The sequence below is a fragment of the Chanos chanos genome, chromosome 3 (assembly GCF_902362185.1).
Source record: "Chanos chanos chromosome 3, fChaCha1.1, whole genome shotgun sequence".
Lineage (NCBI taxonomy): Eukaryota > Metazoa > Chordata > Actinopteri > Gonorynchiformes > Chanidae > Chanos > Chanos chanos.
Genome location: NC_044497.1, coordinates 38,410,370 through 38,434,341, shown reverse-complemented (window position 1 = coordinate 38,434,341; position 23,972 = coordinate 38,410,370). Strand labels below are relative to the sequence as shown.

The 23,972-nt window shown below is 40.8% G+C and overlaps 2 protein-coding genes across 2 annotated transcripts; both read left to right on the top strand.

Annotated features, from left to right (window-relative positions):
* Nucleotides 1-207: 207 nt before the first annotated feature.
* Nucleotides 208-2,906, top strand: LOC115806975 (zinc finger protein 703-like). Its single transcript, XM_030767834.1, has 2 exons — nt 208-480; nt 1,377-2,906. The coding sequence occupies exons 1-2, from the start codon at nt 208-210 to the stop codon at nt 2,904-2,906; spliced, it is 1,803 nt and encodes a 600-aa protein (XP_030623694.1).
* Nucleotides 2,907-15,753: 12,847 nt separating this feature from the next.
* LOC115807506 (GRAM domain-containing protein 2B) lies at nt 15,754-23,756 on the top strand. Its single transcript, XM_030768517.1, has 14 exons — nt 15,754-15,926; nt 16,711-16,833; nt 17,360-17,447; nt 17,690-17,759; nt 18,068-18,171; nt 18,354-18,449; nt 19,085-19,160; nt 19,361-19,434; nt 19,916-20,027; nt 20,595-20,699; nt 20,799-20,889; nt 21,051-21,155; nt 21,943-22,027; nt 23,261-23,756. The coding sequence occupies exons 1-14, from the start codon at nt 15,817-15,819 to the stop codon at nt 23,297-23,299; spliced, it is 1,278 nt and encodes a 425-aa protein (XP_030624377.1). The 5' UTR covers nt 15,754-15,816; the 3' UTR covers nt 23,300-23,756.
* The last annotated feature ends 216 nt before the right edge of the window (nt 23,757-23,972 follow it).

Here is a 23,972-nt window from a genome sequence, read left to right as displayed (position 1 = left end):
AACTATGGGCAACACTGGAATTTCCTTTTCTTCTCTCATAAGGTGAAACATTTTATTTGGCTGGAGCTGCTGGGCGAGAAAGGAATTTTTAATTGGATTATGAAGAGTACTTAGCATCAAATTTAGTCTTTCCTTTTGGGAAAACATGAATGCGCTTTGATTGCCCTACCACTACCCCGGTCTGACTCCGGCTGCGTGTCTCTGCAAATGAAAGACTCCCTCAGTGGACCTAAAGCGCACAACCTAAAGAGCCGGACACCCGAACCTACTAACTGCGATATCGACGTAAACTATAATTTCACTAAAATCACTGGTATTGGAATTAAGAGTTTCTCAGCCTCTTTACTAACTCCGTCGGATCCTATTCGTCAGGCTAAACGGCTCCCTATCCGAATTCTCAAGATGTTGACCGCTCATTCTGGACACTTGCTACACTCGGAGTATCTCCAGCCCCTCGCCTCAGCCTCAGTAAGCATTGAGGTAATGACTAACCTATTCCAACATTGCAATATTACGCACTCGAATGTTTATGCGCAATAACCGGGAAGCTAGAAAGACTGCTATTTTAACTGTGAATTTATCATTAGTTCTGTTCTGTTCTGTCGCTCATATTACATAACATTTAGCGCTAATTATGTCAGTTGTTGTATATACACTACTGCAAGAGCTGAAAAACGTTTGTCATACTGAAATACTTCGGAGCTCCTCCTGCCGACTAAACAGCTTCTCAAGGAAAAAGTTTCATGGAGTCTGTGAAAGAAACTCTCTTACGGATGAGAATTTGTCAGCACTATCCTTACCTTACGGTTACTCTCCATTTTCTATTTTTCCAGAATGGCATTTCTTTGGCTACTGATACAGAAATAAATGTAATCGTTTGAGTTCAGTGCACATTTGTTGTAGACTATATGTTTTTTCACAGAAATGTACATACATTTGTGAATACACAATAAAACGCATACGTATTTAATATGAAGGCCATTCGCCGCTGACTTGATTTCAGTACGCTGGACTTTAAATCATTCCTGTTAAGAATTTAGCGTCCCTGAGTTGCCGTCTTAACAATAACAAAATTAGATTTTCTCGTTGCCTTACGCGCAAACATTATTGATTTTTACGGTTCAGTCTCGTGTTGTTTTTTGCATTCTGTCGTCTGTCATATGTAATTCTCTATAACAGAAGAGCAAAATAAGTCAGATATATAATATAGTCATTGCACGTAGAGCTCGTGAGCAAACTGTTTTTGAAAATACAAATTGTTCCTAGCTGAAACTAACAGCTTTTTTTAAGGTTTGAATGTAATACATTTGTGTAAATCCTTTGCTTAATATTTTAGGGTGTACTGAAAATGTCTCTACTCCTTTTTCTTTTTGTAGCTGGATGCCAAGAAGAGTCCCTTAGCTCTTCTAGCACAGACCTGTTCTCAAATTGGCAAGCCAGACCCACCTCCCTCTTCCAAACTTGCCTCCATCCCCAACAGTGGCATCAGTGACAAAGAGCCCATGTCCCGAACCTCCTCTTCTGGCCTGAAACTTGGAGAGCACCGGCATACCCTGGAGGATAAGTCCAGTTTCAAACCCTACTCCAAACTGGGCACTGACAGCCGGAGGGAGGGTGTTAACAACAGCAGCAGCAAGACAGAGTTTCGGGTTCCTATTGGTGCAGGAAGTGGAAATAGTGGCACATCAGGCTGTCAGCCTTTCCCTCCCCACACCATCTCCCCAACCTCCAGAGCAGCCTCTCCACCACAAACACAATCACAGTCACAGGCTCACAGGCAACCATTATCACCTGGTGGACAGCAGACAGGACTCTCACAAACTGTAAACGGGGATAACAAACCTACAGATCAGGCCAACTCAGGCTGTAACAGCTCTCTGAAGAAGGAGGTAGAGTCAAATAAGGCTGCTTTGGACAGTCCACAGATCGCCAACTCAAGTCATGCCAGAGCAAATGCCAATTCTAGCAATGGCAGCTCGGACTGTAGCCCCGGTCATGAGACCAAAGCAGAATCTCAACCCTCTCAGACTAGTCTGGCACCTGGACACATTGCACCCATTTCTCCTTTCAAATCTAGCCACCCTGTCTTCCCCCTCTCTTCCTCCAGTATGGGCTACCATGGTTCCATAGTGGGCACCTATGCAGGTTATCCAAGTCAGTTTGTTCCAGGGTTGGACCCTACTAAGTCCAGCCTGGGAGGAGCAGGCATTGGTGTCACAGGGAAACACCCCAGCTCTAGTCCACTCACAGGAGCATCTCCCCCTTCTTTCATGCAAGGGTTGTGCCGCGATCCTTATTGTTTAAGCTACCCCAGTGCACCCCACTTGGGAGGCAGCAACTGTAGCACCTGTGTGCATGACCCCTCCGCCACACTTAAATCAAGCTTCCCACTGGTGTACCCTACCCATCCTCTTCACTCACTCCATCCTAACTCCCTGTCATCCAGTGTTACATCTTCCCTGTCCCACCCCCTATATACCTATGGCTTCATGTTACCCAATGAGCCCCTGCCACACGCATGCAACTGGGTGTCAGCCGGCGGCCCTTGTGATAAACGCTTCGCAACATCTGAGGAGCTCCTAACCCACCTTCGCACACACACGTCACTCCCAGGCGTGGACAGCAAGCTCCTGTCAGCATACCCCTCATCTTCTTCATCTGCCACCGCTGCCTCCTGCCATCTTCACATACCCCCCCAGAGCAGCCCAGCGTCACTGCCCAGTTCCTTCTCCCTGAGGGCAGCACCTAGTCTGGGGCTGGCACGCTACCATCCTTACAGCAAAGTGCACCTACCTACCACCCCATCCCTTCCCATGCACTCCCTCCCCACGTCAGCTCCATACTACTCCCACTACGCCCTCTACAGTCAGAGATTGGGATCAGCATCTGCGCTTGGCTACCAGTGAGACATATTAGCCTGTTTCTCTTCAATAGGGGCGGAACGGATGAAGCAATAGAGCAATGCTTGCATGACTGGATAGCCAACATGAATAGTAGCTGGACAGACGGTCAGTCTCCAGATGAAGACTCCTAATGGTCAAGACTTTGTGAAATTGGTACAGGATTGGTAGGCCACACATGGCAAAGGGTCCAGTGTTGATAAGTTGACACCAGGGTTTTCTTGTTTTCAAAGGATGAGCCTGAGGAAACAGAGTGCATGTGAGCTTGACCCAAGCTTGAGATTGGAGCTTGGACCCAGTTGTAAAGCTTTCAGTTTACCATTCCAACTTATGGACAAAAAGCATATTTATTTTTCAACGAGCGCTTGGCTTTGTGTTTTATACCACCGAAATACAACATTCTTAATTCCTTTTTACTTTTGAAATCACATATTAACAGAAGTCGTTTTACACACTGCGCCGTACAGTTGTTATAACGTATTGCATAACACCTACAAGCTTCACAAATATAATCTTATTTTTCTTTTTACTTGGTACAATGTTCTTCTCTTTCACCCTGTTTTTCTCTGTCCTTGAAGTATGGATGTGCATGTCAAATTTCTTCTGGTCTTTTATGACCGTTCTTGTATTTTATTTGTACAGCCAATGAATAAATGGAAAATGAGCTGTACGATTTTTTGTGATGTACTTGGATGATGAGTCAGAGAAGCCACCGGACACAGACAAGTAAAGAAAACACTGATGGCAGTGCTATCCAGCTACACTGGGAGGTATTATTTTGTTAAATAAAATGAAATGCTTCTATTTAAAATGCTGCTTTTTGCTTTTGTTGTTTTTTATGATCTCTTAAGTCACACAGAAATATGTGGCAAAATCCAAGACATGTACAACATTCAAGGTCATCAGGAAAATCTCATCATGTAGTAATAAATTCTTCAAGTAACAGGCATGAGCAACTGATAGCTGTAAAGAGCAATCACAAGTCACGTTCCTGTCCAATCAATGTCTCAGAGAAACAGCCAATGAATTATAATGTTTCTGTATGTTACGTCTTACTGATATAATGAAGAGAGAAGAACACCAGCCAGTGTTAGGGAGGGAGTGCTAACTCACAGCTGGTCTTCAAGTTTCACTTTAATGGCAGTCTCTGGAGAATAGGTCAGAGAATGGTGTATTGATCCAGTGGGCTGAATAGTCTTATTTTCTATGACCTGGGCTCTCTGTCCTCAGTCAAGACTGAAGATTTGTGTGGCCCTGAATGATGGTTAGAAGGACCTCGATAGTTGGAAAATAACTGGAGTGAAATGTAACACATAGACTGAAATCTGCTGACACTTCCAACATGTTTACATATTTTTAGTGCTTCCAATGACCTGTATACATATCATTAGCACTTGGTCATACAGTTCACATGTCAGAGGCTTGGATTTGATTGGAATTTTGAAAATACTTTAGGTGCTCTCTTGTGCCTCCTTATACTTTAGGTGTGTCTTTTTACATGACAGGAGTGTTTTTAATTCTAAAACCAAGTCTGTAGTAAAAACTCTGGCCATTGTCAACATGCCTGTCAGTCTTTTTGATGTTGAGGGGACAGGTTCCCAGCTTGTGGGAAAGCACCTATTGTTTCCAAGGACAGGTCTGGGTGATTAATGTGTTGCAGAGAGCTCCACCCTCTTGTCATCTCTAGCGAACTGCACTGCCGTCAAGGAAGAGCGGAACTAGCTGGAGGCTAGCACCTTTTCTGCAGGCGTCGCAATCTCGAAGGCCACTGCATGTTTGTGCCTCAGAAACGCCACCTCAGCACATTCAGGGGTGTGCTGCTGTTATGAAACCTGCATCTGTGAGCTTGTAATGATGACCCCAGGGATGCTCTGTCTTTTCCCCATCTCTCTCATTTTGTCTCTTTATTGCATACGCTAGTCATCCTGTGCCTTTTCTCTCAGAGGACAAATTAAATCCCAGAAGGCTATCAGATAATCATTTTAAGAGTTACAGATTACTAGTCAATTTATGATGTTATCATTCTCTTTTATGGCTGATTTTCCTGGGATAGTTAAAGTAACTAATTTAATTTAATTTTATAGCAATCCTCAAAGAGTGAATGTTCAATTAAACTTAGGTACACGGGGTTATATTGCTTTTTTTTTTAAATTATGTTTTTATAATTCCAAGATTAAGACTACAATGTAAGATACATACATGCATTAGTCAGAGAAAGACCTCTGAAGTTTCTAATAGACACAGTGACATCACAGTTCAGGGAATGTTTCAGCCTCTATCAGCTAGCCTCTTAAACTCACATTGGAACATTACATATTTTCTGTGGGATCAGGTCCAATTTGTAAATTAGGCAATAATGGTTCAGGTGGGAACTGGGAGCTCCCATCAAATGTACGTTATGCATTTGCAGTAAAATTATTTTACACAGCGCTAAAGAGACTACAGCACTTTATGCCCAAGTGCATATTGTGATGCTGTAAACCCATATGACAAATCAAAAATGGCAAATTTCACTGAATCTTGAAAAGAACACATCGCGTCATACTCGCAGTCCTAACCATCTACTACCAGAGTGTATGTATTAATAAATCTGGTTGTTTTGGAGATTTTATACTTCATCTACTGTTGTGCTCAGAAAGAGACCAGTGTAGCTCATCTGGCTCATCCAATGTGACTGGCTAAGCTATTTCATGTTTAGTGTTATTGCCCCGGTGGTTTCAGTTTCAAAGGGGAGCCTCTGAAATTGAAAAAGCTGATTCTAGAACAACCATTGAGACCAGCAAAGAGGGAACTGTTTACCCATCCGGCTAAATTTCCATCAGTACTATACCACATCTACTCATGTACAACAGCAGGGCCTGTCAGCTCAGTATCTGTGTGTCAGTAAACAGAAGTTTGGCCTTACAGCTTTACTGAGCTCCAACACTGCTTTTAGTTCATTCCAACTCTTAACAGCTGATCTGAAATCAGTGTTATTCTACTTTTATCCTATATTCTACAGACTCACGAGAACAAAACATCAAAACCTTAAGTGTAGCAATAGCCGTGTTTCTCAGACCATCACGGATCTGGATAGGTAACCTGAGTGGTGGCAGCTATCTCATTTTTCTGAGACGTTGTGTTCATGGTGCCTGTGACATTGAACCATGCAGTGGATCTGCGTGGCTGAGCGTGAGCAGACAGGTCAAGTTGCCGGGGTGTCCAGTAGCCGCTATTCACAGGTCATGTGACTACGTTTCCTTCTGAGCGATCGGCCTGTCAAAGGTGCAAGGGTGCAACACGTGAGAGTGACACGGGCAGCTGAAGGTGAAAAGACATTTGCTATATCGCTTGTCTTTGAGTCTTTTCTCAGTCTTGCATTTGAGGTCTCTGGTTCAGGGCTGAGCAATCATCAATGATTTTTCAGTGTTTGTGATACTGGACATTTTTCAGCAAAGTGTATGTGGTCCGTGCTCTAAAATCCTGAATGAGATTAAATCTTTTGGTTTGTGTCATCACCTACAAGTCCCCTGGGTAAAATAATTCAAAGCCAAAAGAATAAAAGCATGAAGAGAGATGAAAAATGAAGGTGGGTGTAAATGGGGCCTCAAAAGTGAGTAGAAGGTGCAATAGATGAAATTTCATTAGCAGACGTCCACTCTCACAGGAGAGATGAAGAGTAGTGCCTTTTTCAATTTTGCCTGGGCTCGTCCATCATGCTGTCATCCAATCCATCTTCTCTGTCTTCCCACTTCTCCCCTCATCTATCACTGTCCGTATATAACACTCTCTCTCTTTTTTCCCTTGCATGCGGTGATGGCAGGAATCAACACCCACACTCTATTTCTGTCGTTCCTCCTGCTCACTGTGAAGACAGATACATCATTCAGGTCCCAACCACTACCCTCCACAGAGACGTGGAATGCCACATAAATGGAGAGAGAAAAGAGCTATATTATACACTAAACATAAATTCTCACTAAACTAACTACCAGCACGACAGACTTAAATGAAGTCAGTATGTCTGATGTGCCTGTCCGGGACGGGCAACTGACATGAGCTTGTGATTAATTATAACAGTGTGGAGCTGTTTCTCAGTTCCAGCAAGTCTAAACTTTTCTCCTGTCAGGAGCTAAGATCTCCGTCACACAGAGAGAGTATGGGTGGGGAGGAGAGGAATAATACAAACAGTTCTGCAAAACGTCAGACCACTGTGACAGTTACGTGTGTCTTAATTGTAGAGTCATGATTAAAGTCTTAAGAACAAAGCAGCGGCGCAGGCCGTCCGAGGCTGAGGTGGGCCAGTGGTTCTGGTTCCCCTTTCAAAATGGGGACGATGCCTCGAGTTCATAAGTCAAAGGAAATCTTTCCTCTTATGAACATACCTAAATAACAACAAAGGATATTTGTGCAATTAACTGTTAATTTGCTATTTTGTGACGGACATCCCTTTCATGTCAAGTTGATGTCTTGGGTCGGTGTCACGTGTTAGTGATATCTGCTTAGCTTTTCCCATCATGGAACTCCTTGAGCCATCTGAACATTGAAATATCTTCCACATTGTTATTTCACTTGAGGCAAAGTAACAACACATTTCATGTCTGACTCCTGCTGTTTTTGTAGCGACATGAGCGGCGTTGCATTGGGTTCTCAAGCACTAAATGCAACGCAAAGTTGAAGTATAAAGAAGCCACTACAAAGTAACACTGAATTATTGGTAATACTTAAGCCTGTAACCATCTATACCACAGAATACTTACAAAAACAGCACAAGACAGGGCCATATTTTAACATTCTCACAGTGCATATTTTGACGTTCAGGCAAGATCGATAATTACACTCCAGTGCAGAATGTACGTCTCTCTGGCCTCGTAAAGATGTTTACACGGTGATCCCTTAGCAGATGCCATGCATGTTTTTTAATGATGCTAATGATGTTCTCCCTCACAACAAAACTAAAGCGGTGTGCATGGGATCAGTTTATTGCTGTAGTGTGTAGTGAATTTACCAAGATGCAGACTAAAGCTGGGGTTCAGGGCTCGGCAGGCGATTAAAGGACATCTGAAATTACGGCGTACCACCAATACACGCGGCCCCAGCTGGGTTTGATCTGCCTTCGTTCCCCGGGAATTTTGCTAGCTTGTCAGTTCTCATGCATCACGAGGCTAAGCAGCAACGGGAAAACGTGCCTTGGCAGTGGACAACCAAGCAGAGGTTGCGTATTTAGCCATACGCGTGGATGACCTGACCAGACTCGCCCCGCGTTGTTACATTCCTGCAGTCCATATATGTTTATTATATGAAACCGAGTCTGAATTCACATGTTGACCCAAACCATCCTGTTCCTGTCAGCGCTTAGAGGTCAAACTGAGTGTACGTACCTCATCTTGGTTAGTTTACGTGTGTATATGTTCTTGTGTAGAAATATAGCGAAATGACCTCACAGTATTTCCATTTGAGGGAGGCAAAAACATAATATCCTGGTGCCACTGTGACAAATTAATGCTCTTGTCAAAGATTCGGAAATAAAACGTCATGTAGCGTTGAAAACTCAAACACACTTCAAGTTTGTAGTGGCAAAGAATGTAACAAGCATTTTATTAATCAAATGACAGAAGCTATATTTATTTTGGCCCACTTTAACCATATACAAAAGTAGCCCATACACTCAACCGTTTTGAAAGTTATTTTAGCATGCTGGTTTAATTTGTGAGTATTCTTCATTTCTTTCCATTTGAAAACATTTGAATAAACCAGACGTTTGCATGCACTAACATTTACAGAGCAGTCAGCAATTAATAATCCTCAAACACCCCCCCCCCCCCCTTCTCTCTCTCTCTCTCTCTCTCTCTCTCTCTCTCTCTGTGGTAAAGAAAGCACTGCTGTCAGAGAGGGAAAGAGAGAAAGAGAGAGAGTCATGCATAAAAGGGAGGCAGACATGATTCTCCAAATACAGTCATTACAGGGGAAATGTGTTTTTCAAACTGTCAAAATGATTAATGGGCTAGTGCAAATCAGCACAAATGCTCTTGTTTAGTCTGACTGGCAGACACGATCCTGTCCATTGATTTATGGCAGGGGCTGTGTGTGGCAGTGCTGTGGTTAGAACAGCAGGAAGGTGGGGTCTGTGGTAAAATAACAACACAGAGCATGGAGTGTGGGGGGATGAGGGGTATAAAATGTGTTCTGCATAATTTTCAAGTGAACGAGACCTGATTCTATTTTCAGTAAAGTGCACGCTTTTAATATGACCCTAAGACTACCCCTTGAGAGTAAAAAAAAAACATCAAACTGGGTTTAAGTAAGTGTCTGGCTACATTGTGTAATATCCTGCTGAGATACTTTGATTAGTTAAGTGTATTTTGAAACAGGTAACCACGGTAATTGCCATGGCAAGACTTTTAATCTCATAGCCAATAAAAATTGAGGTGTTGAGCTGAATCAGTCCTTTGAGGAAAAACTCCACTGTGAGCCTGAATAACAGCAGTATACAGAGAGAAACACGCTTTTAAAGCTTGTCATACCTCTGAAGGTTCACCTGTGGTTCATGGTTTTGCTTCGCTGAGTCCTCATAGCTGCAGCATGTCTTTGTGGAGAGGCTCTCAGCTGGAAGAAGTCAGACATTTTTTCTTTTCAAAATGGACATTCTTTATTTAGCTTGAGTCAGAGTCTTTATTTAGCTATAGCCAAACCAGCCTCTCTTGCGAAATTGGATTTATTGGTGAAACTGGAACTCTTCCTTTCAGTGTCACTTGTTCTATTAGTTTCAAGACAAATATGTTCTAAAAATGTTTCTAGCCCAAAAGCCAGGCCTTCAGAAAATCCTCAGACGCATAAATGAAGTGATCTCATCTCTGTTATGAAAATCAAAAAAGAAATTACAAGGATCTTTGCCAGAATGGAAGCATGTACAGAATTTCAGTGATGTGTCCTTAGAAATATTAAAGTTATGGACTTAAACAGATCTCACTCCATAAGCAGAAATAAGAGAGGGTAAGGTCTGTGGCAGTGACAATAAGAGATGCAAGGTGATCAACAACAGATGGACAGAGAGGTGGTGCAAAGTTCTTGTAGCCCAGATTGATGGACGGAAAGATGGACGGATGAATGAAAGAGTGAATGGCCATTTAAGAGAATGGCCAAAAGGCTGACAGAAAGAGTGTTCTGCTTTGGAAGTCAGAGGGGCATCCATCTCCAGTGCCAGTAGCAAAGGGCCAGCTGTATTCACAAGGGGAGACATGGCCCCAGCCTCAACATGTCAGAGGGCATGATTAATGACCCACAGGCCCTGCCCCCCCCCCCACCAACACACACACACACACACACACATATACACACAGTCAAACACCTCCTCCCAACCCCCTCTACTTACTAGTCAGACCACAGCACTGCCTGTCAAATTAATGGACATAGACTGACATGAAATAAAAGCCCCCCAATTTCCATCTAGCCTCACCCCTGTTAGGGGGGAATGTGCAGAGACAAACTCACACATGCATATTTAAAGCCTTGCAAATGCACATACACACAGTCATGACACAGAGAAACATATGCCCCCAGCATGAACAAACAGAAGAGGACTCCCAAAAGCACCCATTTGTGACACAGACCAAAGCCACCATGAAAAAAAGGTTGAAAATTTTTGCCATAAGGATTCTGTGCAGTCCATACATGTAGATTAAACTCTGCACACTCTTATGTACACACACATTTATACTCATAGACACACACACACACACACATTCATACCTTTTCACATGCTCATAGTTAAATATACACTCACACCAACAATATCTTTCAAGGTGGCAAACCAAACAATCTAACTGAAAGAAGCTGCCTGCTCTTTGATGGCTTGTTTTAAGTGTGTGTGCGCGTGCACACGGGCCTGGGTTTGTGTGTGTGTGTGTGTGTGTGTGTGTGTGTGTGTGTGTTTAGTTGAACTGTGCTAAGTTGAGAGGGAGTGCGAGAAGGCGCCTGCATGTGTGCTGGTTCCCAGCCTGTCAGAGGGGCTGTCTGCATGTGATTTATGGCCACAAGACTCCAACCTGTCCTCACTGCCAGTTCAGTATCGTTACAGCTGACAGCTAATGAGGCCAGACATGCTTTCAAGCTGAGTACTTAACAGCGCTTCAATGTCCCCTCAGTCCTGGGCAACCATTGCGCTCCTACACACACACACACACACACACACATATACAGACACACCACACACACACACACACACACACACACATACAGACACACCACACACACACACACACACACACTTCCTTTTCTCTTTTTTCCTCACAGGAGGCAAAGCAGACAAACACGGTAGGAGCAGAAAGAGAGTCTAGTTGGACTAGATTCAGTGGAGGCAGACAGAAAGAGAAAGAATGGGAGACAGAGAGATCAGAGGAGCAGTTGAAGTAGACTCTGTGGAGGCTGAATACAGACAGCAGAAGCACTGAGAGTGTCAGACACAAGTCAAGCAGCTCATTACACTCCAATGGGTGGAGAAGGCCCTGACTAGCACAATGCATCCCAATAGCACTGAAGAGCCCACATGATTTTCACAGTGACTTTGAATTTATGCGAGGCAATCAGAGTGTACAATCTACTGCAATAATGGATAGAGACTTGAATACGACTCACTGTCTGATCTAATTATCAAATTATATGTTTGGTACCTCACCATATTTTCTCAGCACTGTTCACTACACTACAGCTTCTGTTGCTGTCCTACTCTCTCTACACCTGCCTTACACAAAACCACACTAAAACTATTGCTACTACAATCTCAATTAATACTAATAATGAGTATAGACCTTACCCTCCCTTCAACCATAGGTGCTAAATGTTAATTTGCCATTCATGCAGGGCATGTGAAGTGCTCCAACTTCACTGTGTGATCTCAAGACAAGTCACAGCATAAACCTATTATGGTAACATATCAACATACAGTCATACAAGGAGCTCTGGACTGCTCAGGAACAATGTTTCTTACCCTCCTTGTCTACTCTCTCTCTCTCTCTCTCTCTCTCTCTCTCTCTCTCTCGCTTTCTCTCTCTCTCTCCCCTGCCACACTATAATCACTATCAGAGGCACTGGCAGCTCTCCCACCTTTAACCCTGGTTCCTTGTCAACCATGATTAATGGCAGACCGCTGCGGTGCAGCTTGCGTTGCCGCTTTCAGCATTGTTCCCTGGATGCATAATGAACTCTGACAGGACTTTTCTTCTCCTCTTACTTTCTTTCCTTTCAGTGCTTTCACAGGCCAATTTCATGGTGGAGGCTGGCAACAGCAACACCTCCGCCACAGGAACTATGGGACAAAACAGTAATTAGGATTTAAAGATTCATTTAAGCAGAGCTGCACAGGCAATATAGATAATATTCTGCCAACAGCATATCTGTCAGCATCTTAAAATTCATACTATTCTTGAAAGAAAGAAAGAGAGAAAGAGAGAAAGAAAGAAAGAAAGAAAGAAAGAAAGAAAGAAAGTCATATGTCTATAACTTTATACTGAGTTTAAATGCAATTGATTGGCTGTGAGTTGTTTTTTGGATTTTTAATGTTAAAATGTTAAAGGTTAACACGTTAAATGTTGCTGTTTTACACAAAGAATGAGAAGCTGTCTCCATCATTGCCACTGTCACAACAATCCCAAACAATAAGAATCTTGCAAAATTCTCCTAAACTGAATTTAAGTCACAGCATGTTCTGGTGAATACTGAACTCACTTGGTCTATACTGCATCTACCTGAATGTGTTACTTGTTAATTAAATTTCTCAGATCTTTGTATTCATTCCTTCATTAATAGTGGGTTCCTCACGTTGATACTATTCTTACTTAGCCTTTGGCGCACTCTGCTGGTTATAGGTGCAACCCTGGTAATGCTCTCCAAACTAGCTAATGTTATTGGTACTGAATGACTGCAATAACTGGGTTCATTCCTAAAGAACTAATTCACTTCTAAAGGAACAGTACACTGTATGCAGATCAATATGCATCAGTATGGTGCTTCTTGTTGGCAGTGTTTGAATTTTTACTCCGTAAATATGATTTACTGAAACATACTATGTATGTTTTCACACTGAAAGAAGAAAAGCAACCCCTAAGTGAACCCCTGATTACCCAGCATTACCCTTAAAAATATGCTCATCATATTAAAACTATGTAGCAAAAAATGATCATATCTCTCTGGAACATCTCACGACAAAACATTAATAACCATGACAACAGGAACAGATCATTTGGAGTCATGAGGTATTATGATGTGTAATTTATTCAACAAATAAAGTGTCATTATCAAACAATACAAAAAATGTCGTAGTAGAACTGTAGCACTGATGTTACACTACATTACATTAAAATAAACATTTCCCACCGATAAGGCTGTCTAAACTAAAGAAATGTTAAACATAAAAGATCAGGATTGGTGTCGTGTGACATTGTGAAATTGTTTCAGATGACATGGCAAAAGAGATATGGTGTTGTTAGGACCTTAAATCAGGATATATACAGTAGGTTAGGTTATGCCGCTTATTCCAGATGCACTCAGACTGTATGAGAGATATCCAGTACAGCTAATGAACAAAACGCTGCGGCAAACACAAACAAGAAAAAAAACAAAACAAAACAAGATCAGATCAGTAAGACTTTCAGAAATGAGAACAAAACACTAACTTTGATCAATACAAATGAATAGAAAACACCAACATAAATACGACTTTCTCTGAAATCTTAATTTGCCTAAAAGAGAGCATAGTTCCAGTCGATAGTTTCATTGCTAAATACCAAAAAATAACTTCCGACTGGAAATGCTAAAATTTCTATTTATTTAAATTGCCACCAAACTCTTAAAAATGTATTTACTACGTAAACCACCTGTAAAGGAAATACGTTCCACCACTGTTCATTGAAAGTAAAGAACAGTTAGGTGTTTGACAAACTAAGTTCATGTGTTTCAGAAATGGCCTGTGAGTGAAATGTTCATTTAAAGAAACAACAATGTAAATCCTTCAAAATAAGCTCATCAGTAACATAACCGAATACAATTCTAACAGAGGTGATAAAGAACTGGGAAATGTGTTGGCATTTATATTTTAATGAGCAGTTCACACCTACACAACCATAATCCATTAGATAAGGTAATGTCAGTATGACAACAAGAATTATCAAAAGACAAGCTATCATGACCTTTTGTCTCACCCAGTACTTATTCAGACATTTCTAACTTCTACCACAGCCTGTTTCTATGCAAAAGAGCCCAGTCTTAGTGTACAGTGCAAACAGCACGTGGGCTGAAATAAAGCTATTATGCATGCAGGCAACTGGTTTACTCTGGTTCTTGCCCAGGTGCTTTGCCTAATTTCTGTAGCCAAGTGCCTTGGTGCTTGTCTGGACACCTCCCTCCCTGCACTGGTCTTCTGCTCTCCTTCAGTGTCCCTCTGCTCGTTTGTACAAACAGAAAGAAAATATAAATTCAACTTTGCAAACTTACATTTGCCAAATGCATGAAATGGTTACTTTTATCAGCAGGCCTACCACAGAAATACATTCAATTCTTAGCTCTTTACTTAAAAAGACACATGTTTTACTATCTGCATTTCTTTCGTTAATATTTTGCTTTAGTCCATGTAGTTATTCACCGCTTACAAACGTATCCGCTTTTATTTCTTTTTTTTTTTTTTAACGAATTAGGAGGTCACTCGGCTAGGCAAGCCTGCACTGAGAGCGACTTTCTTTCCACTGAGTCATATGATGAAGGTGAAGGCAACATGAAAGTGTGTTCTAGTGACGCACGCTGTAGCCGGAGTGCTTCGCGTTTCTGAAAATTAATTGAAACACCAGCGAATATACTGAGAAATGGATTTACGTGATTAGAAGACACTCTTAGTGCGGCAGTAAGTTCTAACTTTTTCTAGTCGGACAAACCTACAGAACTAACCAAATGTGATATATTAAAATAAATTACATTTGGTTACGTACATTCTTTTGTGGCGGGCCGCAGGTTGAATACCGCTGCTAAGAACTTAAAGCTGAAACTCTGGCTTCAAACATGTAACTGAGAATGTCCCCCTGCATAGCTGTTTAAATAAGTGTCTGGATTGTGCCTTTAACACATAATGGTCTCAAAAATAATTGGAATTAAGACGACGAAGAAAACGTCAGATTTTCAGGAGGTATATTAAAAACTCAATAAACTCAAGACATGAACTCAAAGAGAGTGTCAGTCAGTCCATCAGGTTGTTGCTAGTGAGTGTATATTACGCTTTTTGGAATGAAGCCAAAGTCCTCTCAGCTTCCTCATACACCTTTTGAAAGAACGGATGCGTTCAAATGGAGATTTCGTATAGAAGACGTCGAAATTAAAATACCATATCGGAAGGCCAACCGTTATAAATCGCCTGCATCTCTCTCACGGAGAATGAGTGCACATCTTTAGGGCTGTGACGCAGAGCGTTTAAGAAGATCATGCAAGAAGAAGAATACAACGGTTTCACACGGGAGAAGCCTATTACGAAAACGCGTTTAGATCTCTGATTAGTAGTGAGAACTGTAAAGTTGAAAAGCAAGTTGTCTGATGTGGCCCAAAGCACTAGTGGTTTGGAGTGTTTGCCTTGGCTTTAATCTCGTCATAGCTGGACACTTAAAGCAAACAAACGGAGCGGAAAAAAAGGAAAGCACCCTTTGACTAAGGGGTACAGTAATCGAGGTAATCTATTGTTCCCACGAAATTCTGTATGAGACTGAACTGTTATTATCAGAGCTCGACGTTTCCTTCTCTCCTCCTCCCACTTTCCTTTCAACAGGATTCCAGTAGCTAGGACCTCCTTCCTAAATTTAACCCTTTGGTCGAAAGGAATTTCTGAAGTTTAGTAGCCAGCTGCAACTTGGTAGGGATCGGAAAGGCTCGGCGAGGGAGGCAATATTTTGCAGTCCCTACCGAAATGGTACTTATGATCGAACAACCTGACAGAGCCTTGACTCCGCTATCGACGCCAGAAGTTGTAAAATCCGTGCGGACAGACAGAAAAGACACTAGGACAACACAGTTGAAGTAAGTGTGTTCGTAGCGGGTTGTCGTCATCAAAAAACTCTAGTACAAAGCCGTTTCATCCGAAGGCCGGGCCTGCTAAGCTAAGTTCCTTTATTGTTTTTTGCATGAGAGGTTTTACTAACTTATCTGTAGAGATAGATGGTAGTAACCTAAATACAGTGCTTGTGTCCCGTTAACATGATCACAGTACATAGTTTGCGCGTTTAATTTTCTATGGGAAAGAATATGTTTGCCGTCGGCAAGTGACGTTATATCTGGCTATTATGAGAGGAGAGTAACTTCTAAATAACATTTTTACCAATTGATCCAGCAATAGGGGTTTCCGCATTTTTTTTTTAAAACAAGTCCTCAACGAACATGATGCGTGGCATTGTCATGTTTTAAATTGCAAACGTATAACACACGATTTGTGTGGCTCCTAAGCACGGCAAATTTGCAACAATTTGTTTGAGTCAAAATTGTCTCTGGTCTCTTTCATTTATTTCGCAGACTAGACAAAAGGCATAGATTCACAGTGACAAAGTGCTGTTTGACGTCAGAGCTTATCCTGGTGTTTGTTTTCCTAATTTAGTATTGAGAGTGGGAAGATTCAGTGGACTGTTTCTCACAGACGAGCTTGTTTAAGGTGTTTATTTCCACAGTAATCTCTTAATTTAGTGTCAAAGTTAAAAATTAAAATACGTAACAAAATTTTTAATCAAGATCTTGCAACATATTTTAAACTGGACGTTACTTTAAGAAAGTACTTCCAATTAAATGTATATTGCAAATGTATATTTTTCAGTCCAGAGGCTGAAAATGGAGAGGACAGACAGAGAAGAGTTGGGAAGACAGGTGTCGACCCTCAGCTGTCTGTTGAAACTGAGCCTGACCTCTCTGAGAGCAGAAAGAAGCCACCACTAACAAGGTGAAGTGTCCTATCTCTTCTTCAGCTGACACAGAGTCACATACACATCTTTGATCAACCCTGAATCCAGCAAAGGGACATAGGCTAGGGCCCACAGGTGATGTGGTTTTCCTGAATGGCCTCTTCTAACTGGACAAAACCAGACCTTAGGCTTATGTATACCTGCATGTGTTAGCCCTCAGCTTTGTGTTTACAAACCTCTCTGCTGCTGTGCAAACAAACATTTATATAACCAACCAATGGGTTGTCACAGTGGCCTATGTTTGCTCATATGCCAGTCTACAGGAAACAAGTCAGTGTAATGGAAACCATCTTTAGCCATACACTGCTCATTTACAGAACCAGTCAGTTGAAATAGTGCTTTTAACTTCGGATACGTTATTGAATAACTTTCTCGTAGCTTTCACAAACATAGCTGCATTTTACCAGATTTGTCTGAAATGAGCTGTTTATTCAAATGCACATTTTTAAGTTTCATACAGAATCCCTTGTCTTCATAACTTTGTTCAATCTGTTTGTTTTGAAGATTCAGACCTGTTGATCAGCCCCCTCTATTGCAAAGTCCAACTGACTGTGAGTCAAAGATAGAAAGGAAGAAGTCACAGTCCAGCCAGGTATGAACAGACATACACAAATATCATTTTGACAGTGACACAGTGGTTTAATGTCACTTTAGAATGCGAAAGCAAAGCCAGAAAGACACACTGTACTCATCATAGAATGCTTTGAGCAGTATTATTATAATATAAGACAAATATGTTTAGAACTTGGAGGTATTTAAAGAATGGGGTCATTGATTTGGTCCCAAATGGTGATGAATAATCATGGGTTTATATTAGTATCTGATCTCTCCTAGCTCTCCAAAGCAAATGCACAGTATCACAAAATCTTCAAAGAAATAAGCAAGGATGAGATACTCAAACAAAGTAAGTAAACATATAATTTGTCCTTTGTTAACAACTTGTATTCACAGTCTGAGAGTTATAAACGATGGGAAACACAACATAGAAACCAGAGTCTGAAAGTCACCGGTTTCTCAACCAGTCACAGAAACATTCCGTTACTGTGTCATTTTGTTTGACTTGTTGTCAATATGTGACGTTACCTCAATGATTTGTGAATTGTTATAAGGAATGACAGAGTGATATGATGAATGTTTGTTGTTGTGGAGAACAGCATGTTCTCTGGTGAATTAATACTTTGATTCTGACCATTTTACTCATCTGTCTTGTAGCTTATACCTGCGCCTTGCAGAAGGACATTCTTTATCAGGGAAGGTTGTTTGTCTCTGACAACTGGATCTGTTTTCATTCCAAAGTCTTTGGCAGAGGCACCAAGGTACAGCAAATGGAATTATTCTCAAGTTATGAATTTTCAATCTAGTGTTTTTAAGATTAAGGTGAACAGAGCTTGATGACAATTAAATGAACATGTGCATTTTAGTACAGAGACTGATATGTCGAATTTGAATCATGTGGGAAGCTGTTTCTGCATGAGAGACTGTGTTTTTGTTGTTCTAGATTGTTATACCAGTCCTCTCTGTCACGCTTATTAAGAAGACAAAAACTGCCCTCCTTGTGCCAAATGCACTTGTCATCACAACAACAAGTGACAGGGTGAGTGAGTCAGTATAGATGCTGCTCTTGACTCTTTCAGTGATTCAGATCTCTATAATCCATTCAATTAAAAGATTCGCTCACCAAGATGTGTCAACCAATCTGTTCAGTGACACTTCTAGTTTACCCCAAATGTGCAACCAGATCATGCTGCCAACTACCCATAACTTTGATAATATTTGATAATAAATGTATGGGCTCTTGCATAAAACACACAGAAAACGTCCTGAGCCGTGTAAAACTAGTTAATAATCATTCCTGTTTTGTATTATTATATAATATGCCGTAGCAGTTGTGTTTCTGTTATCAGCTGTCACCAAGCGAGAGGGAATTTAATGAACTGAAGGTACAACTCAGTAAATGAAAGTTAACAAGATCATTTGTTCACTTGAAAGGTTCATTCAAAAAGACCCAGCTTTAGTCATCAGTGTAACATATCAGTATGGTGGTTTTCACTTCATAGAGCATGAAATGGTCCTGTGTAATTTCATGTGATTGTGACTGTAAATGTGCTTTTTGTTTAAAAGAGACTTTTCTGTTGTAATGGTAGTCCTCTGTCAATTCTCTGCCTTCCTTAACCAGACTTAGTTAAGTAGGAAATGTTTAATATCAGTGTTCTGTGTTGTGCTTTCCAGCATGTATTTGTATCATTCCTTTCACGTGACACCACCTATAAATTCCTAAAATCCATCTGTGTTCATTTAGATGTAAGTACCTCTCATATACTTAAATCCTAGGTCTTAAACATCAAACTGTATTTCTGTGGTTGGTTGTTGTCTATTTATTCCATTTGCTAAAATTCTGCTTAATGATGAATTGTTGGAATGTTAAACTGACATTGAAGCTTTAGGTCCAGTATATAAGACAGATAACTACATAAAATTATTTATTCTATGTTGCATTGCAGGGAGAAAATGCCAGTAGCCCAGTCACCTCATCAGCAGAGAACAGCTTCAGAGCAGGCTGTCCAACATCTCTTCCTCTGGTAACTGTCCCTCTGACGTCTGTACCTCAGCTTTTCCATGTCATTCATGACACCTGCCCAGTTCTCTAAAACTTCCCTTACAAGTCTTATGTTCCAGAGAGCAGCACCACATCTATTCTGTGTGTAGTGATTAGCTCTGTGTGCTTAGGATCCATGATAGTCAATACTGATAGCAGTTTAGAGACTGGTCTACCTGTTGAATGAGGTCTGTAAAATGACTGTGTCATTAGGCCGTCTCTTCTGATCTCTCAGTCATAGACTCCACACGTCATTGATGTCTTTGTCAGTGACGTGTGTCTCAGCCAGGGCCTTTGGAGAACACAGAGGTGTGATTAGAAGGAGTGATACATTTTGCAGATTGCTTTGTCTCTGAATGGAACAGTTCGTACGTCAAAGCATTAGAGCATTTTCTTCCATGAAGGGTTTCATTACTATTGTACCTTGTGTCTGATTTTGAATTTGTCAATTCGTGTGTGTCCAGGACTTCTCTGCAGATCTCTCTGATTTAGATGGAGTTGTCCGCCAGAGGAGACACGACATGCTGGAGAGCAGCAGCTCTGGCTCTCAGACTCCAGACTATGAGAAGATTGCTGGTGTGTCTTGTCTTAAGCTCTGAATATATAATAGGCATTACACTATTAAACACCCAAAAGATTTTCTCTTGTGTAAGCCATAGAATGGGACATGTGGGATGCTGTTATGGACTTTATGGACCTCTCTGTACTCAGCCCATTTTTAAAAACAAACCTTCAGCTATTTTTAATTGTGAAATGATATGTGCTATCTCAAATATTTTTATTTGAGCTGCCATTTATGATGGTAGTTTTACAAAAACCGTTGAGGTGATTAATTGGTAGACTGTCCTTTCGTAAATGTTCGTCAGAATTAGCGGGATTATTTGTAAGCATGTCTTGAAAATACATATTTGACTATTTAAGTGGTTGCAGTCCTTGATATTTAGTTGATTTCACTGATAGCTATTAACAGATTTTTTAAGTTTGGTTAACTCACTTACTGTCCCTTGTGTCTCTTGGAGTGTAGTACACCAAGAGCTTAAAAAATTATTGTTAGCATTGTAATTTGTACCAGTTTTGTGTCTTCTGTAACTGAACTTGTTCTCCTTTTTTGTGTGTGTGTGTGTGTGTGTGTGTTTTTAACAGAGATCCCAAACCTTTCTGAGAATTTCTTAAACGTTGTGAAGAATGGAGAGGTGGCTGTCCATGCAGATATTCACCTTCAGAACCCCAACATAAAAAACAGGAATGGTAACAACTCTCAGAATAGTGTTTGTAATATCAGTTAGCCGAAAAATAAAAGTTCTGTTTAAAAAAGTCCAGTCAATGCCCGATTTTCTCTTTTTTTAGGCACTAGTAATCCTGTCTTGAGTGTTGAGCACCGAGAGAAATCGTTGCAGCCTGTGTCTTTGAATACACTTCTACTCATCTATTTGTTCTTGTGAGTACACGGTTCACTTGGGTGTTCTGTTACCACTATGTCATGCAAAGGATATTGGATTTCACAGCTGTTGTGTGCTGCTGCAAGTTAAGAATTATTCTTTTAACCTTATGATTGATGTATGAATGGCAGCATAACTGTCGTGGTGCTTGTTTTTGCAGAGTGTGTGTGCTTGTTTTGTCTACGTGTTACATGGCCTTTAAGATTCTGGCTCTTGAGCAGAGACTGAACTCGCTTGGTTCACTGGGAGAATACTCACACAGTGTGTAAGTGCCTTCATCTCTCCATGCAAAAATACTGTAAAGATAGCCAGTAGAAGACAGTGGACTGCCCCCATACCTTGAAATAGGCAGAGCGTTCCTTAACGTAATTTTCCAGCATATCAGCCAGCTAGCTGACAAGATCAAAAAGTATTGTAAGCCCTGGAATGGTTTCTTAGTGCTTGTAGCTCCTCACGCATGGGATCATGTTAAGACGAATCAAAGAGGATGAGAACTGTGCTGGGAAGATGTAATGCCTGTTACGAGTACTTTACCCATAAAGGGTGTTATGCTGCGTTAGTTAAAACTCTCAAGGGAATATTAATGTCAGTTTGTGAGAGGAAGAAATTTATGGTGTGTGTACAAGTCTTGTTTTGTTTGTCTTGTTGTAGCTCCATATTAATCATGAATTCCTGTACCAACAATGATCTTAAAGAGTACAGAGGAACAGAACACAGAAACAATATGACGGTTGAATGATGGCCCCGCGGTTGTTATGCACTGTTGTTATGCAGTCCTTGTCTAGTGTTATGGAAATGGGCAGAGACCCATTCACGGATTCCGGAGATTTAGTCTCATGGAATTTTACGGAGATTCCCTTTAGAAACAGAGGAAGACAGCATAGCAAATCTCTTAAAGTCTTATTTTTAATATGAAAGATATCAGTTCAGAGCTTTGCCATGTCTAACAGAATACTTTTCATTTTAAGTTTCATTTTCAGGCTTCCTTGGATGGTTCCAGTTTGCTTTAGTCATACACTAACGCACAGTTTGTGAAATATTTGCTGTTTCAGAAATGCTATGCACCATAAAGCTCAGCCGGAGGTCAGCTCAGAGATCTACGGAGAGCTGTCCATAAACCTGTTCAAACTAGAAAAGGTGAGTAGCTCTCTTGGACTTCTGAAGACACACTAGCCAGTGGGGTTGTGTGACAGTTTGATAGCTAGTCCATAAGGAGTGGATAGTTTTCCTACTGAATAATTTAGAGGCCAGTCTACCTGTTGAATAATGTCTGTAAAATGAACTTGTCGTTAGGACGTCTCCTCTAATCTCTCAGTCAACAGCAGGTAGAGCTCTACAAGTCATTTGTCTCATTGTCAGTGGTGTGTATCTGAGGCTACTGGGGTTTTTTTTTTTCCATCCCTGCCTTTGGAGAACACCCAGGAGTGATTTCAAAGAGTTGTGATTGGGTCATGCTTCAGTTCCAGTCATGAGCAGGATAAAGTTTTTTGGGTAAAAGTTCATGTGTACTTATTTGTAAAATGATATGACTTTTGATTTGTGTATGTGTGCAGATTTTTCTGTAAAGAATTCAGTTTTTCTTCCTGGTTTTAAACCGTCAGTTCCCCATACTGGTACAGCTCATTCCTACCAGACAACAGGACAGTCATGCAGGAGTGTGAAGTACACGAGTCCTCTAAAATACGTGAGCTATAACAGCCACAGTGTTTTCATATGCAAAGCAGCTCTGCTTTAATGCCACGTATCATGGAAGAGGGCGCCATTGACTCAGTTTTATATTCCAGTCTGCAGGCGTCAGATTGTCAGTAGCAAAAATATCATTCAAAGGCATAAAAATTAATTTTCAGGATTTTGCAAACAGCAGTGAGGAAATGACTTTCTCCTCATACTGTCTGTTTTTTAATGCAACTCTGGAGGTTGTCTGATATTTTCAGTCTAATTGTCTCTGATATTTCACATAGATTCTCTGACATTTTTGTCATGTTGAACTGAGTTTGAGAAAGAACAAATGTGTACAACTTTAAAAAGTGCTTGTATGTACCACTGTTCAGTGAAATAAAAAAGGTAACAACATGACTACAACCATTGTATTACATACCATGTCAATATATAATATTATAACCACTGTTATGGAGAAATGGTCCTACTCTGTGAATGTGTCCCATGGATTACTCCACTTATAGTTTAACACTGATGAAGTTATGTGTTGATAGAGCATGTTATAGTGAAACCAAGACTGAACACACTGGAGTTAATGTGCAGCGACTGATCACCAGCTTAGGCTGGTGCCTTCTCATTCTCAGCCAGTCTTAGCTACAGTTCAGGTCAGTTCAGTCCTCAATATGCTTAGCTCTGTCCTTCTGTCCACAGATTCAGAGGAACCTGCGGAAGCTGCTGGAAGAAACTTGACTGTCTCCATTTCCTAGGATGAGAGCTGCAGCCTTTGTAAAAAAAAAAATGCTTGGAACACACTGAAAGGCATAGATTTTGAATGAAAGAATTCATGATTGTGCAATAGCAACACTCTTTTGGTCTTCACATGACCAAATAACTTTTTTGTACCTGAGAAAAAACCCCATTTCATTCTTAGTAGTTAAAGAAGGAAAGATAAGCTTTATTCCTTGTACTGTACTATAATGGGATGTTGGGTATAAATTGGTCCTAAGGACCCATCATTTTCACATGTTCCTAACATTTCAGATCATGTAGCCCTGCTGTTCAGTCACTTTTGTTACAGATACGAATTGCCAATAAAATATTTATACTTTGGTTTAGTTATTTCCTGTTGTTTATAGTAAACACACATGAGATGTGAGATTTACAATTATGTTTTTGATATCTTACCTGCTGTACCTTTTGTGCAGAAGTCGAAGATGTTTTGGTAGATGTCTATTGGCAACTTTCTTGTTTAATTATTGTAAACGTCACTTTATGTAACTGTCATTTTGACTATGTCACTCTGAATAACTATTAATATTAATAATGAGCATTGAATAATTGTTGACAAAATGGTAATAATTCAAAATAATTAGCCAGTTTCCCCATCAATGCTTAACTGTTAATATACAGAAAGTACATGACA